This window comes from Heterodontus francisci, chromosome 11, assembly GCF_036365525.1.
Source record: "Heterodontus francisci isolate sHetFra1 chromosome 11, sHetFra1.hap1, whole genome shotgun sequence".
Classification (NCBI taxonomy): domain Eukaryota; kingdom Metazoa; phylum Chordata; class Chondrichthyes; order Heterodontiformes; family Heterodontidae; genus Heterodontus; species Heterodontus francisci.
In genome coordinates this window covers 43,785,186-43,799,535 of record NC_090381.1, presented here as the reverse complement: position 1 = coordinate 43,799,535, position 14,350 = coordinate 43,785,186, and the positions used below count along the sequence as shown (strand labels likewise).

At 40.9% G+C, this 14,350-nt stretch overlaps 1 protein-coding gene across 4 annotated transcripts in view; it reads left to right on the top strand.

The window, feature by feature from the left end:
• gigyf2 (GRB10 interacting GYF protein 2) overlaps positions 1 to 14,350 on the top strand; it is a 146,133-nt gene that overhangs the window by 95,859 nt on the left and 35,924 nt on the right. For all 4 annotated transcript variants that reach the window (XR_010975956.1, XM_068042064.1, XM_068042063.1 and 1 more), the window contains 3 exons: positions 3,180 to 3,292; positions 10,030 to 10,167; positions 11,736 to 11,836. Coding sequence is in view for 3 of the 4 variants with exons in the window: in XM_068042064.1 (XP_067898165.1) it covers positions 3,180 to 3,292; positions 10,030 to 10,167; positions 11,736 to 11,836 (352 nt within the window). In the remaining variant the exon portion in view is untranslated. The remainder of the gene's footprint in view (positions 1 to 3,179; positions 3,293 to 10,029; positions 10,168 to 11,735; positions 11,837 to 14,350) is intronic.

Here is a 14,350-nt window from a genome sequence, read left to right as displayed (position 1 = left end):
TAATGAACTAGAAGAGATGAGAAAAGTAAGCGCAGGGGAATGAACATCTGGGCAGTCATACTCACGGTATAATAAGGTTTAAGATAAAGATTGAGAAGACATAAGTGAGATAAACAACGTAATAGATTGGGGGAAAAGACTGCTTTCGAGAGGATGCAGAACAATGAACAATAAACTTGCAGGAATGGTGGAAATATTGAACAATTACTTTGCCTCACTATTTACCAGGGACATTAACAAATGACATTAGAAGAGAGTTAGAAATATAAAGACATTTAAGATAGAAGGGGGAGATGTAATGATAAAAATATAAAACTTAGAGGATAAAGTCTCTGGTCAGGATGGATTGCATCTGCACATATTTAAAGAAATTAAGAAAGAGATAGAAGACTCTGCTAAACATTTAGATTTTCAAAAGGCCTTTGTTAAAGTACCAGCTAGTAGACTCTTGCGTAAGGTTAGAGAAATGTTGGTGGGTTCTCTTAGCTGATTTAAATGGGAAGCCTGCCAATCTCTTCAAAGGGTAGAAACCACTAGTCCTAACTTGATGACCCCCTACAGAATTCAAATGAATAGAATGCTTGCAGTAGCAATAGTGTGAATGATCACTAAAATATTAAATCTATCTATCTTTGGCTCCAGCAATCTGGTTGATGCATCCTAAACACTGAAAGTTAATCTGTATCTCCCAGCCATGTAAGGTTAAATCCTGGAGAGTCACTTTTAGCTCAATGGTAGCATTTTGAACATAATTTCCTGGATTTTGCAGTCAGCAGCAAGGTGATGGTGCTCACTGTTGACCTCAGAGAAAGCTGTCCATACAGATCTAGTGAGCTCTGTCACATGGATTTTACCTTTCCTGATAATTTCATTCTTGCGCCAACTACAGGGGTTCTCTGGCGTCCAGCAACAGTGATGTCATCAAGCTAGCTAAGCAGCCAGTCACAGTGAAGAATTCTCACAGACAACAAACCAGGAAGTAAAAAGCATTGATTGTCCTTCACATTTTAATCATTTACAGGGAGTGAAATAAAGTTTGACAAATACACATTGGATTATGGTAGAAGCTGAAATATAAAATTTTTAAAACAATTATTTTAATCTACGGAATTTTTATCACAGTGGAGAAATTTGAATTCCACAAATATAAAATTAGTTTTATAGGACCAGAGAGGTTATTCAGTAGTAATTATGACTTAATGCACTGTTAAAAACCCAGTGACACCTCATTCAACAAGGTTTAATATTTTTCAAGGTCTTTCACAGCAAGACTTGTATTGTAAAAAGTGGACGTTCATGCCAGTTTGGTGATTTCTATACGGTTTTCATCTGCGAGAACCTCAACAGTAAATAGTATGGAGGAGTGGGGAATCACAGGAACTTCTGGATTTCTGCGATTAATTGTATACGTGCGGATGCCAGGAATTGTTATGAATTTTGCAGACTAATGATGGCAAATGCTGACAGTTTTACCATCATTACAACCACAAAATCTGGCATCATGATCAGAAATCCTGATGTGTGATGAGTTTGTAAAAAAATAAAAGCCCTCAATCATGTTGCCACAAATAATTGCAAATACCCTGCCATATAAGCATACTCAAAAATGTGTCAAAGCAATATCTGGCCAGATCTCAGCCGTGAGGATTGGATCTTTCAAAATCTTGGGGAATGTGAAAACTGATGTTTTCAGGTGTCGGTACACACGTTCCAATGGCATCTGAGTTTTCTTTCCCTTTTCCAAATGCCCCTGCATTTATTAGGTAGAGCGGGTTTGAAAATGTCTGATTATATTCCAGTTCACTTGGTCTTTATATTTTTGTGGGTTTCTCTCAAATAGTTGGCTCAGGATCAGTAGTTTATTTCCTACATACAAACTCAAGATTTTGCTCACTGTTATTGTGGACAGATGGGAGAGAAGTTGCTATGTCTTCAGGAGAAAGGTGACATGGCTTTTTTTGAAAGCAAAACTCCTGGAAGATATTTAAGAATAGCTGGCATTCCTATATCTGGCATATAGGGCTTCAGGCACCTTGTAACTCTTGCACTGATGTGGAGAGAACTGAATTTCTTTAATGGAATTGTGTACAATGCATGCTTTTTTTGTGTGCTTTTCAGTATGAGCACAGGATAGTTTTTGGAATCTGGTCTACTTCCAGAATGATTGGATAATAGTAAACCTGAAAAGTTCTGTGAAGAGTTGTTTTATTTAGGTTTATCTGGCCTGAATTATATGACACATGAAAATTACCGTCAAGCAGTAATTTAATTTTCATGCCTGTTTTACATGTCTAATTTTTAAAAAACCAGGTTAAGCGTTAGTGCAACCATGCACTCGTACAAGAGAAAATTTTTAATGCAATTCCACAGCGGGTATGAAGATTTTCAAGGGTAATAAAGCTCAAGATAAGTTGGATATGGGGAAATTTAAATAAATTCAGGCAAAGTTTGTTGTTTTAACTTGAATTCATTAAAAAGAGAACTATGGGAAAAATGTGGACAAATGATTTGACTTTTTTAACATGAAAAATGAATATACTTGGGTGGCGCAGTGGTTAGCACCGCAGCCTCAGAGCTCCAGGGACCCGGGTTCAATTCTGGGTACTGCCTGTGTGGAGTTTGCTAGTTCTTCCTGTGTCTGCGTGGGTTTCCTCCGGGTGCTCCGGTTTCCTCTCACTTGCTAAAAGACTTGCAGGTTGATAGGTAAATTGACCATTATAAATTGCCCCTAGTATAGGTAGATGGTAGGGAAATATAGGGTGGGGATGTGGTAGGAATATGGGATTAGTGTAGAATTAGGAAATTGGGTGGTTGATGGTCGGCACAGACTAGGTGGGCCGAAGGGCCTGTTTCAGTGCTGTTTCTCTAAACTAAATAGTCACTCTTCAATACTAAGTGGATTAAGTCCACATGATACAGTTAGCCATAATTTAGTATTAAATTGTTTGTGATCGGAATATAATGCTAGGATTGGTACAGTAAGTTGTTCTGGTATTGCAAGAGTTGTGGACTTGTGTGTGTTTTTGGGTGAGGGCAGGATGACCCATGGTTTGTTTATTTCCCAAATCTAGAAATGTTATGTACTGTTATTGGAATTAGAAATTATGCTTTGATTTTAGTTATTTTGTTGCTTTCTTTGTCTTTTCCTTTCCCATTTTTATTATGTATTTTGTTTTCAGGGTGACCTGGATCAGGAAAGACTGAAGAGGCAGCAGGAACTGGCTACTTTGAATTTGTATCAGATGCAGCAGATACAGTATCAGCAGTTTCTGCAGGCACAGCTTATGACCAGGTAGTTCCTAGAATAGTAGATTATAAAGGCATATGCATTCCTGAACTGTTTGAAGCAAATATGGAAATATTAAAAGCAATGAGGCATTATAAAGAACTATTAATGATGCATCTAACTTTTGCTGGGGGATGTATTATAGGCCACACTTAAATCCGTAGGTATGTCTTCCTTGCTCCCATGTTTCTCAGTTTTCAACAAGTTTTATATGTCTGCATGTCTTGCCTGTTCAGATTGCTTCTAATGCAGACATTGCCTCCTAATTTTAGTTGATTACAGTTGGAACTTGGCAAGAATGATATTGAAGGTTAAAGATTCTGTGTAATATTGTAGTTCCAGTCACAGGGTGGCGCAGTGGTTAGCACCGCAGCCTCACAGCTCCAGCGACCCGGGTTCAGTTCTGGGTACTGCCTGTGCGGAGCTTGCAAGTTCTCCCTGTGACCGCGTGGGTTTCCGACCGGTGCTCCGGTTTCCTCCCACAGCCAAAGACTTGCAGGTTGATAGGTAAATTGGCCATTGTAAATTGCCCTTAGTGTAGGTAGGTGGTAGGAGAATTGAGGGAAGGTGGGGATGTAAGGGAATATGGGATTAATGTAGGATTAGTATAAATGGGTGGCTATTGGTCGGCACAGACTCAGTGGGCCGAAGGGCCTGTTTTAGTGCTGTATCTCTCTGTGACTCTATGACAGTCCTGTTGGGTAAAAATCAACTGAAAAGTGCAACTGGTCATGATTGAGTAACACAGTTTGTAATTGCTATGTAGCGTTTTGCTCAATTACTTCCAAAGATCAAGGAGAAATGTCAAAATTATAGCTCTCTGAGTTTGTTATAATTTAACTAAGATTAAATAAGCTACAGAAAGTTTGTGACAAATTGTACATGGTCAACTGAAAACTGCTACCCTGATGTTCTAAATGGACTTCATTTTTTCATTCCAATTTTTTAAACTAAGAAGGTGGGATGTTATATATATTTATGTTCTCAGAGTACTGGTGAGGGCTTGAAAGAATCGACAATGGGGTGGGGATGAAGGAGAGAGAGATTTAGATAACTGTCACCTGTAGTGGGTGCAGACCATCTCCCAGGAAGCTTTATGATGAATTGTATACACAAATTGATGAAAATGAGCTGGGTGTGCATAGGAACATAGTGAAACCTTATAGATCATGATATTAAGAATAAGGGGTATAAAGGCTATATAACTGTTTTCATGGCACTTAAGGTTAGTTATCATAGCTAAAGTTGTACTGTTCAGAAATGTGATGAATTAAGGGGCTGTGAAATCTCAATATTTCTCTGTTTCAGTACTAAAATTAATCTACGTTAGTGACTACTGTTACGACTGGGTGAGAAAGGTGTCTAGGGGTCCCTTTTAGCCTTCACCTGGTCTTATTGTAACAGGCTTTTGGTTATAAACAGTGTTTTGAGCTCCCCCTTGGTGAATCCTTGTTCACCGCTTTCCAATTATAGAAATGAGCACAAACAGGCTTTCTTAGGTTTAAAGAAGAAAAGTGAAATTTATTAAAACTTAAACTCTAATTCGGTTAACGCCTACAGATACATGCCGCGCCCCACGCTAGCAAGCATCCGCGATACGCAGATGCAAATAGATACAGCAAAGCAGAAGAAAATATAAAGTAGAGAGCTTTGAGGCAATCTCTGAAGAGGGGTTTTTGTCACTGTGCTTCGAGCTAGCTGTAGTCCTTGCTTGTAAGTAGATCCTGCTTTTTGTTGGGGCCCAGCATTCTTCATAAATCTTGTTCACTGCAGGAGACTTTTCACTCCTGGGATTCATCTATCTTCAATGGTTTCCAAAGCTGGTGAGAGAGATGAGAGCAGACAGGATAGGTGGTGGTAAGCTAGCCATGGGAGAGGTTTTGTCAGTCGAGGAGCAAACCGCTTTCTCCTCAAACACTCTTTCTCCAATTTAAAACTCCCCTATAGGGCTGGCAGCATCTGTGAAAAGAGAAGCAGAGTTAACGTTTCGGGTCAGTGACCCTTCTTCGGAACTGGTTAGTTCCGAAGAAGGGTCACTGACCCGAAACGTTAACTCTGCTCTTTTCACAGATGCTGCCAGACCTGCTGAGTGGTTCCAGCATTTCTTGTTTTTATTTCAGATTTCCAGCATCCGCAGTATTTTGCTTTTATTAAAACTCCCCTAGTTGGCCAGCAGGGCCACGTGACTGACTGGTTTGACCAGGTTTCTCGTGTGTATTGGGAGCATCTTAGCAGTCAACCTGGAATGCTAGCTTATCCACCTTCATCTGGTATTCAAAAGTCCATTGTGGATTAAATTGGAGCAGAGAGTGGCCCCCTCGTCCTTTCCAAGTACTGTCTGTTACTATGCAAATGTCTTTCCAGTCGGACTTGGCAGCCCTTGTAATAGGCCTTTTCTTCCCAGCAACAATTTTAAAATTTAATGTCCATGTGGCGAAATATATGTGCCTCATTCTTGGCAATTGGCCTGCATGACACCTCCACACCCAGGGGAATGAAATGAGGTTTGAAAAAAAAAGGTGCATTTCATTAAAAGGTTTGAAATATAAGATACAGAAAGAAAAAAACATGCATTTCTCTCATTCATTTCCATTCATTTATAACTCGTAAAGCTTATTAAAATTGTCTTTTCTGGGTGCCAGTGCTGCTTTAAATTTCCCCTTTTTGGCACACCAGTAACCATGTGGTTTTTTGGGGAAGTTTTTCTTCAGTTTGCCCATTGCCATGACTGCCTAGGGTTTTGTTCCTGTTGAGATCATTCTTTCGTATACCGGTATGTAGTGGGCGGGTGTATCCTGAACATACTTTCAGTGCTTTGCTGAGTCTTGCAAAGGCTTTTTACTTCAGGGGATGGGTGGTTCCCTTTTTCTCTGACTGTGGAGGAGGATTCTTTGTTGTTCTCCCTTTTGTTCTCTAGGACATTCCTGACTGCACTCTCCTGTGGCACTTCGTCTAGGTGAGGCATCACCCTCACTGTTTCTCTGCACCCCAAAGGTCTTTCTTTGTCTCCGCAGGTTCCTGTAAATGCTGTTAGCAGCTCTGGTGGGGTGCTTCTAGAGTCTGCATCCACATGGGAGGATGTGGGATCTAACTTTTCACATTTTTCGGGGTTGGCTGACCAGACAGTAGGGGTTTTCATCTGGGATTCCTCCCGGACTTCCTTTAACCTTCCCTCTTGATCACTTTTCCCCCTTCTCTTTTCAAACTTTTGCCAGCTGTGTGCCTGCCTGTCCCCTTTTGTTCTCGGCAGGTTCCCTTACAGTTCACCAGCCCTCTGCTGGAGGGTCCTACTAACACCAGTACTGGACGTAGGGGTGCAGGTTTCACTGTAGGTTGGGGTTTCCTGTCAACCTGGCACATGTGGCAACTCCTGCAGTACTCCACTACATCTTTGTGGCGTTTTGGCCAGTAAAACTGCTGTCTTATGCGGGCTTTGGTCTTTCTTATACTGGCATGTACAGCCATTGTAGTCTTGTGGGCCCTTTTTAATATTTCTTTCCGGTACCCCTGTGGTACCACTGACTGGTGAACGACTGTCCACTCCTTGCCATCAGGTCTGTGAGGGGAACTCCATTTTCTCATCAGTACCTCATTCTTTAAACAGTAGCAATCAGAGACTCCCTCTGCTTCACTTTCAGACTGGGAAGCCTGTGCTAACTCTTGTAATACTGGGTCGGCTCGCTGAGCCTCAGCTAGGGAAAATCCATTTAATTCATTCCCTGCGTCTTCTAACTTTCCAAAGAAAGTCTCGGACAGTCAGACCTCATGGTCATCTGCCTGCAGTGCCAATGCAGTCTCCTCTGGGGCAGCTGATTTGATCATGGCTTGATCCACTACACATTCAGGGACACTGCAGGGGACTGTCTCCTGCCACTGCCCTTTCTCTCTGACCTCCTGCAGTCTTTCTTTCACTACTGGGGGGGCTACCACCTTCACCCCTGCCAGATCATTACCTAGGAGCAGGTCAACCCCGTCCACAGGCAAACTGGGGACAATCCCTACAGTCACCTGTCTCGAAACTAGGTCGCACTCCAGGTGCACCCGGTGTACATATACAGGCATACACTGTCCTCCAATACCATTCACCACCATTTTGCTGTTCACTGCACTCTCTGGGGGAAAGGTCAGGCCTTTACCCCGTAAAAGGGATCTAGTGGCCCCTGTGTCTCTGAGAATCACTATGGGCTTGCTTGCCCCTCTCGAGGGGTATGGGGTTACTTTCCTGATAAAACCCTGATCACCTTCAGGAATCAGATTAAATTTTCCTGCACTGGCCATAGTAAGCTTCCTGGGTTGCATTCTTAATGCAGTTAAAGCCACAGCTTGCACTGTGCGTTCTGTCAGGGTCCCGTCTTCGCTGAGCAGGTGTTCCCTGATTAACCCTACCGGTTTGCCCTTTAGTTACTAGCAGTCAGCTTTTAAATGCCCTGCCTTTTTAGAATGGAAGCACGCAGATCTCCGGGTCTCACTCTTGCTCACAGCACCTTCCTTTTTGGCTGGAGGAAGGGCCTCTATGTCTCCTGCTTTCCTTTCTCTCCCAGGAGATGACCGTCCCACCCTTTGTCCTTTTCGGATTTGTGGGGGTGACTAGGAAAGGTTCTCCCCTGGGAAATCGATTCATAATTTAAAGAAAACTCATCGGCCAGCACAGCCACTTGCTGGGCTCCTTGAACCAGCTGCTCCTCTACATGGGTCTTTATTGAGAATGGGAGAGAGTTTTTAAATTCCTCTAACAGAATTACCTCTGAGCATCTCATAGCTGAGTTGTATTTTAGAGCCCTCAGCCACTGGTCAAACACCAGCTGCTTGCTTACTTCAAACTCCAGATAGGTTTGATTAGCTTGCTTTTTGAGGGTTCTAAACTTTTGGTGATAGGCTTTGGGTACTAATTCATATGCCCCAAGGAAAGCATTTTGGTCAGTTCAGAATTTAATGAACTCTCACCTAGCAACAAGGAATAAACCTCATGGGCTTTTCCAGTTAGCTCGCTTTGTATTAAGAGATCAGGTCTCAGCTGGCTATTTTAGCTGCCTTGCCGGTTTCTCAACAGACACAAAAAAATGCTTCCACATCTTCCTCATTGAATTTTGGAATTAGTTTGGCGAGTTTTAGCCAGCCCTGAATTATGTGCTCCATATTGGCCATGCTTTCACTGGAGTTACTCTGTCACCCCCTAGTTAACTCAAGCCACTTCAGCTCTCTTTGTTTGGATTCTTTCTGCAATATTCCCTCTCCCCCCCCCACTGTCCCCCAGCAACCCCCCTCTGCCCCCAGCAAACCCCCTCCCCCCTCCTCTTTCTCCCGTCCCTCCCCCTCTGTCCCTCCGCGCCTCTGTCCCCAAATTCAAGTTTCCTCTGTTCCAGTTGTATCTTCGCTAACAATGCTCTGTTGGATTCTGCTTATAACCCTGTTTCTGCGTCTTCAGATTCAAGAGAAAAATGGTTGGCCACTAGCCTTAGGAGTTCAGACTTCCTAGCCTTGCCACGTAAAGTGACCCCACACCGTTCAGCCATTTTTCTCAGCTCCTCCATAGACAGTGCTTTTAACCTATCCCAAGTTACTTCACCCTGGCTTGGAATGCTACTAGCTGCAGTTGCAGACATGTTAGTAGACAATGACACACAACCACAAGAAAACCTATATTGAAAACGTGCTCTATTTGATTGGGAACAATTTTGCTTCCCCTTTCGAATTTGTCTGTGGGTAAAATCCCGGACATTAGCACCCAAATTTCTGTTACAACCGGGTGAGAAAGGTGTTTAGTGGTCCCTTTTAGCCTTCACCTGGTCTTATTGTAACAGGGTTTTGTTTTGAAACACTGTTTTGAGCTCCCCCTTGGTGAATCCTTGTTCACTGCTTTCCAATTATAGGGCAAAGAAATGAGCACAAACAGGCTTCCTTAGGTTTAAAGAAAATGAAATTTATTAAAACTTAAACTCTAATTTGGTTAACGCCTACACATACACGCCACTCCCCACACTAGCATGCAAATGCATTACGCACATGCAAATAGAGACCGAAAAGAGCAGAAGAAAAAAAAGTAGAGGTTTGAGCAATCTCTGAAGAGGGGTTTTTGTTACTGTGCTTCGAGCTCGCTGTAGTCCTTGCTTGTCCTGCTTTTCATTGGGGCCCAGTATTCTTCTTAAACCTTGCTCACTCTGGCAGACTTTTCTCTCTTGAGGTTCATATGTCTTCATTGGTTTCTGAAGCTGGTGAGAGAGATAAAAGCAGACAGGAGAGGTGGCGGCAAATCAGCGACGAGAGGTCTTGTCAGTCCAGGAGCAAACCGCTTTCTCCTCAAAAACACTTTCTACAATTTAAAACTCCCCTAGTTGGCCAGCAGGTGATCACGTGACTGACTGGTTTGACCAGGTTTCTTCTGTATATTGGGAGCATCTTAGTAGTCAATTTGGAATGCTAGCTTCTCCACCTTCAACGTCTGGTCATCAAAAGTCCATTGTGGATTAAATTGGAGCAGGGAGCGGCCCCCTCGTCCTTTCCAAGTACTGTCTGTTACTATGCAAATGTCTTTTCAGTCAGGGGCTTGGCAACCCATTGTAATAGGCCGCCTTTTTTCCCAGCAACAATTTTAAAATTTAATGTCCACGTGGCGAAATATATGTGCCTCATTCTTGGCAGTTGGGGCCTGCATGACCCTACCCAATTATTTGTTCACATTATAAGTTAATGTTGGAAATGCCAGACAATTTAAAACATTTTTTTTAAATACTTTTTGTTTAAAGGCAACAGTATGCGCAAGCAATAGCACACCATCAAAAGGCAGCTGTGGGAGCCATAACATCACAGCAGCAGCAAAAGCAGCAGCAGCAGCAACAGCAACTGGCTGTCATTCTAGAGCAGTTCCAAGCCTTAAAATTAAGGTAAAAATTTGTGTGATTCAATTTCTTTATGGGGAGAGGGATGCTCTTTCGGAAATATTTGAGGAATTATACCACTGTATTGACACAAAAGTGCTTATGAAACTCATGATGGGCAAAGGATGATCTGAACATACTGTGGAATCCAAATAGCTTGGGGTCCTAGGTATCTCTTAAATGATTGTAACTTATAGTCAGTGTTAAATTATGTTTTATTAGTTCAAGTTCTCCACTTAAGTTTTCCATCCATCCCAGTCTTATTTTGATTTCTAGTTGAGTACCCCAATTATAATCCAGATACCATGGGTAAAAAGGAAAAAAATAAAAATGGAAGAGATATCTCTCTTTGGGAGTTGAGGCACAGATGGTGATAATTGGCTTCAATGGCTCTGGGCTACAAAGAGGATATTTGGGCAGGGTTCCTGCTCTTGATTTCTGTTAAAAGATCCCTGTTCGAACTGTGCAGCTGTGAACAGGATTGGACTCTGATTTGATGTGTTCAGAAATTAAATAACCTCCTTTCCTGTGAAGAATATTCATTTAGTTGCCATATATTAGGGTGACTGATACCTACAGTATTGTTTTACCCAGCAAGGAGTCAATGCCTTAAAGGGAGAATATTGGCAATGAAAGAGATGGATATGATTTATGTGTCTTTCAGCAGAAAGTGGCTATTTGGAGAGAAAGTAACATAATTTTCATCTTGTATCAGGACTATATAGGTGACTCTTTCTTCTCAACTGAAAGATAAATAATGTTGCTAATGCCGTTGGAGCTCAAGTCTTGATGGCAATCACATCATGGCAACAATATCTAATTTTGATGGAATCCAAGATAGTGTCTCAGGTTTACCACAAGAAGGGCACCTTGTTTATTATTCAATTATGCCAGCTCTGTTCTTTGTCACTTAGCTTGTGCAATAAGTTTTCAGGTTTAACTGTTTAATTGATGAATTAATTCATACCCAGTGATCCAAATTGTTTTCTTGATAGCTCAACTGTTTTGTTTTAATGTTTAATTTCTTTTTATATGTTTTTATATGAAAATGTGCTATATATAAAATCCAGCAAGCCTCTTCCCTTTTCCAGTACAGGAACAGGGACTATCTTCTTCCTATGTGTCATAAGGAAAATGGGCCTGTGGGACCTAGATGGATGTTTAGGAAAATTTAAATTTTTCTAATCAAAGTATTTTTAGTCACTGAAGCAATATGCAACTCATCAAAGCTGTTGTGGAATTGCTTCATGGTAATGCATTCAAGATCCTTATTTAAACATACAGTCCAGATCCCCAAAAAGTCATGTTTTTATGATATAGAACAAAAACAATAGCTGTGCAGAGTAAAAATTGGTGCAACCATTGATGTTTGTTCATTGATAACTTAATGTCATAGCAGTAAACTTTGGATGGAGCCGTCAACAACATCACCAGACATCTGTTAATACTTCACTTTTTAATTAGAATCATTGAAAATTATCTTAATAGAATGACATTTAATACAGTATCAAATATTGTCAAAGTTCAGAATTTACCCCAAAACTAGTAAAAATACACACTTTATCTGCACTCAGATCCTCGGAGCAAAGTCTGATGCCTCCAGTAACCAGGTCCATGACTGTTCCTGACAGTAGCTCAATATGGGAATTACAAGCTGCATCATCTCAGCCCTCAGGTAAATATTAACAAGCTTGCTGCCTTATAGTTTTTAAAGAATCATTAGAATTTTTCCAGAAATGAGACCATTCAACCAAAGTGTGCATCTTGATTCTGATCTTTGGGGCCATTGTGTAAAATAATTTAATCACAAGAGACTGTTACAGCCTATGAAAACATGGAATGTAAAGAAAGGGAAAACTATGGTATTACTAGAATACACAGTTGGCAGATATGCATATAGAACATTTTGGATGACCTTGGAGGCTTAACCAATATAATTAATGAAATTTGTACTCTAATTAATAAGAGTTCTCAGTAACACAATCTGAGTTGTGTATAACCATTGATACTGCATCCCTTTGATTACCAACTTGCAAACTTCTATTTAATATGTCTTAGATTAGTTAGCTGCTGTGGTACTGAAACTGATTCTAATGAGCAAAGTCTTTCTCTTGAAAGATAAGTATGCTTTATATCTGTGCCTGTCCCTCTTATTTGTTTACTTTAGCCCCTACCATAAACTCTGTACCCTTGCTACAGACTCCACCTATCTCCAATGTTGACTATTCCAAAGCACTGCTACTTTCCACCTCCCCCACCCCCATGCCACCACCATTCTCCACCTTCATTCTCTACCTTCTGTAACTTAAGGTTATCCAAAACTCTGCTGCTCATGTTGTTTTCCAAACCAAGCTCTGTGGCTTTAGGCAACTTGCACATTAAATGCCTCTAAAATTGGTATTTTACTCTAACATTTTACCGTTGACAGTTGTCACTAACTTTCGTCCTTCACTGCCCTCCATCTGTTCCCAATCACAAGCAGATGAAAGCATTCTAATGCAAGCCTTTGGCATTCTGATAGGTGTGTGATTGTACTCTACCATTATTATTGGGATCATGGCTCTTACTCCATAAGTCAATGATTATCTCTATTTAGAGAATCTAATTGTTCATATAGTATGTTTTATAGTTTCATAGCATGGTGTTTAGGGAAGAATGCCAGAATTTCTTTTGTTTCTTGAATCATCCTCCTTAGACGTCTGTGGATGTCTGAGGGAAGAACCCCATCTAGCGAAAGTGGTGTATTTAAATACTTAGTTATGTACCCAAAGCAGTGGGAGGCTGGGAATACAAAGTTAAGCTTATTTCATCTTTGACTCAGTTATATCACTCTCTCCCTGAGTGAGAAGCTTTTAGGTTCAATCCCCAGAGGGTACTTGAGCACATAATCATGGCTGACACTTCAGTGTACTGACGAAATGCTGCACTATCCGAGAGGCCATCTTTCAGATGAGATGCTGAGCTGAGATCCCGTGTGCCCCTACAAGTGATCATAAACAATCCCACAAAATCTTTCGAAGTAGAACCAGGGCATTTTCCATAGTGCCCTGGCCAATATTTATCCCTCAACCAACATCTCTCAAACAGATTTTCTGGTCATATATCTCATTACAGCTTTTGGGATTTTATTCTACGCACATTGCTTGCTGCATTTCCCTACATTGCAACAGCGACCCCATACTACAAAATGCTTACTTGGCTGTAAAGGGCTTTAGAAGTATAAATGAAAGCACTTCTCCTTTTGTTTCAAAACAGTTTCTTGGGTTATGGTTTTGGAGGCTTCAAAATACACCCCTGGGAAATGTATTTTGCTTTGGCTCTTCCCTACCCGACCCCCAACTGAAGGGTATCTAGTGTACAAAACAATAGGATTGCTTCTGTAGTACTTTGCTGGATAATTCTGAGATATCTGAGCCAAGGGTTTCTTGTCCAAAAGGACTTAATTTTACTAGACCAATAATTGGTTCATTGGAAGGATTGGTAATTACCCTTTAATTCTGTAGTTCAGTACCAGTTGGTGCTGGCAACATCTATGTTAATTAGTATTGATCTTTGGTGCTGGTGTTTTCTTGGTCCCAATGAGCTCTGGCACAATCCTGATATTGATTCTTTATCAGGTGCTGTTGTTTCTCAGTTATTGGCAATTATGTATTCAGGGATGCCCAAACGTGGCTTTTTTTTTTTAGGTTTACTGTTTCAGAAACTACATTTTTCAATGGGAAGCGGGTTAAATTTGGAAAACTGGCTTTGTTGGACAGCAAGGTTATGCAGTGATTATAAATTTTGTTAATTCTTCATAAAATACAACATTTGGTAAATGTTGGTGCAAACCTGTTGACCTGAATATGGAGTCATTTTTTAAAGCAATCAATGTAATGCATGGGTCAGAGATGAAGAATATATATGACTATAAATCAGCTTGGGAGCATTTTCTACACCAAATTATTCCTTAGCTCCTGGTACATTAATGCTTTTTGTTATCTACTTTATTTTCTCAATGTGGCTCACTAAGGAGCTTACGATAGTCACTGCCTAGATAACTGTCCTGAAAAGGCAACAAAGTATCCAGTTTTCTGGAGGTTCCTCACCAGATGTCAATGTTACCACTTAAGTTACCTCAAAAATTAGAAAAAAATGCAGAAGCCTGGTGAGATCAGCTAAATTAACAATGTTTTCTTGGGAAAGTCTC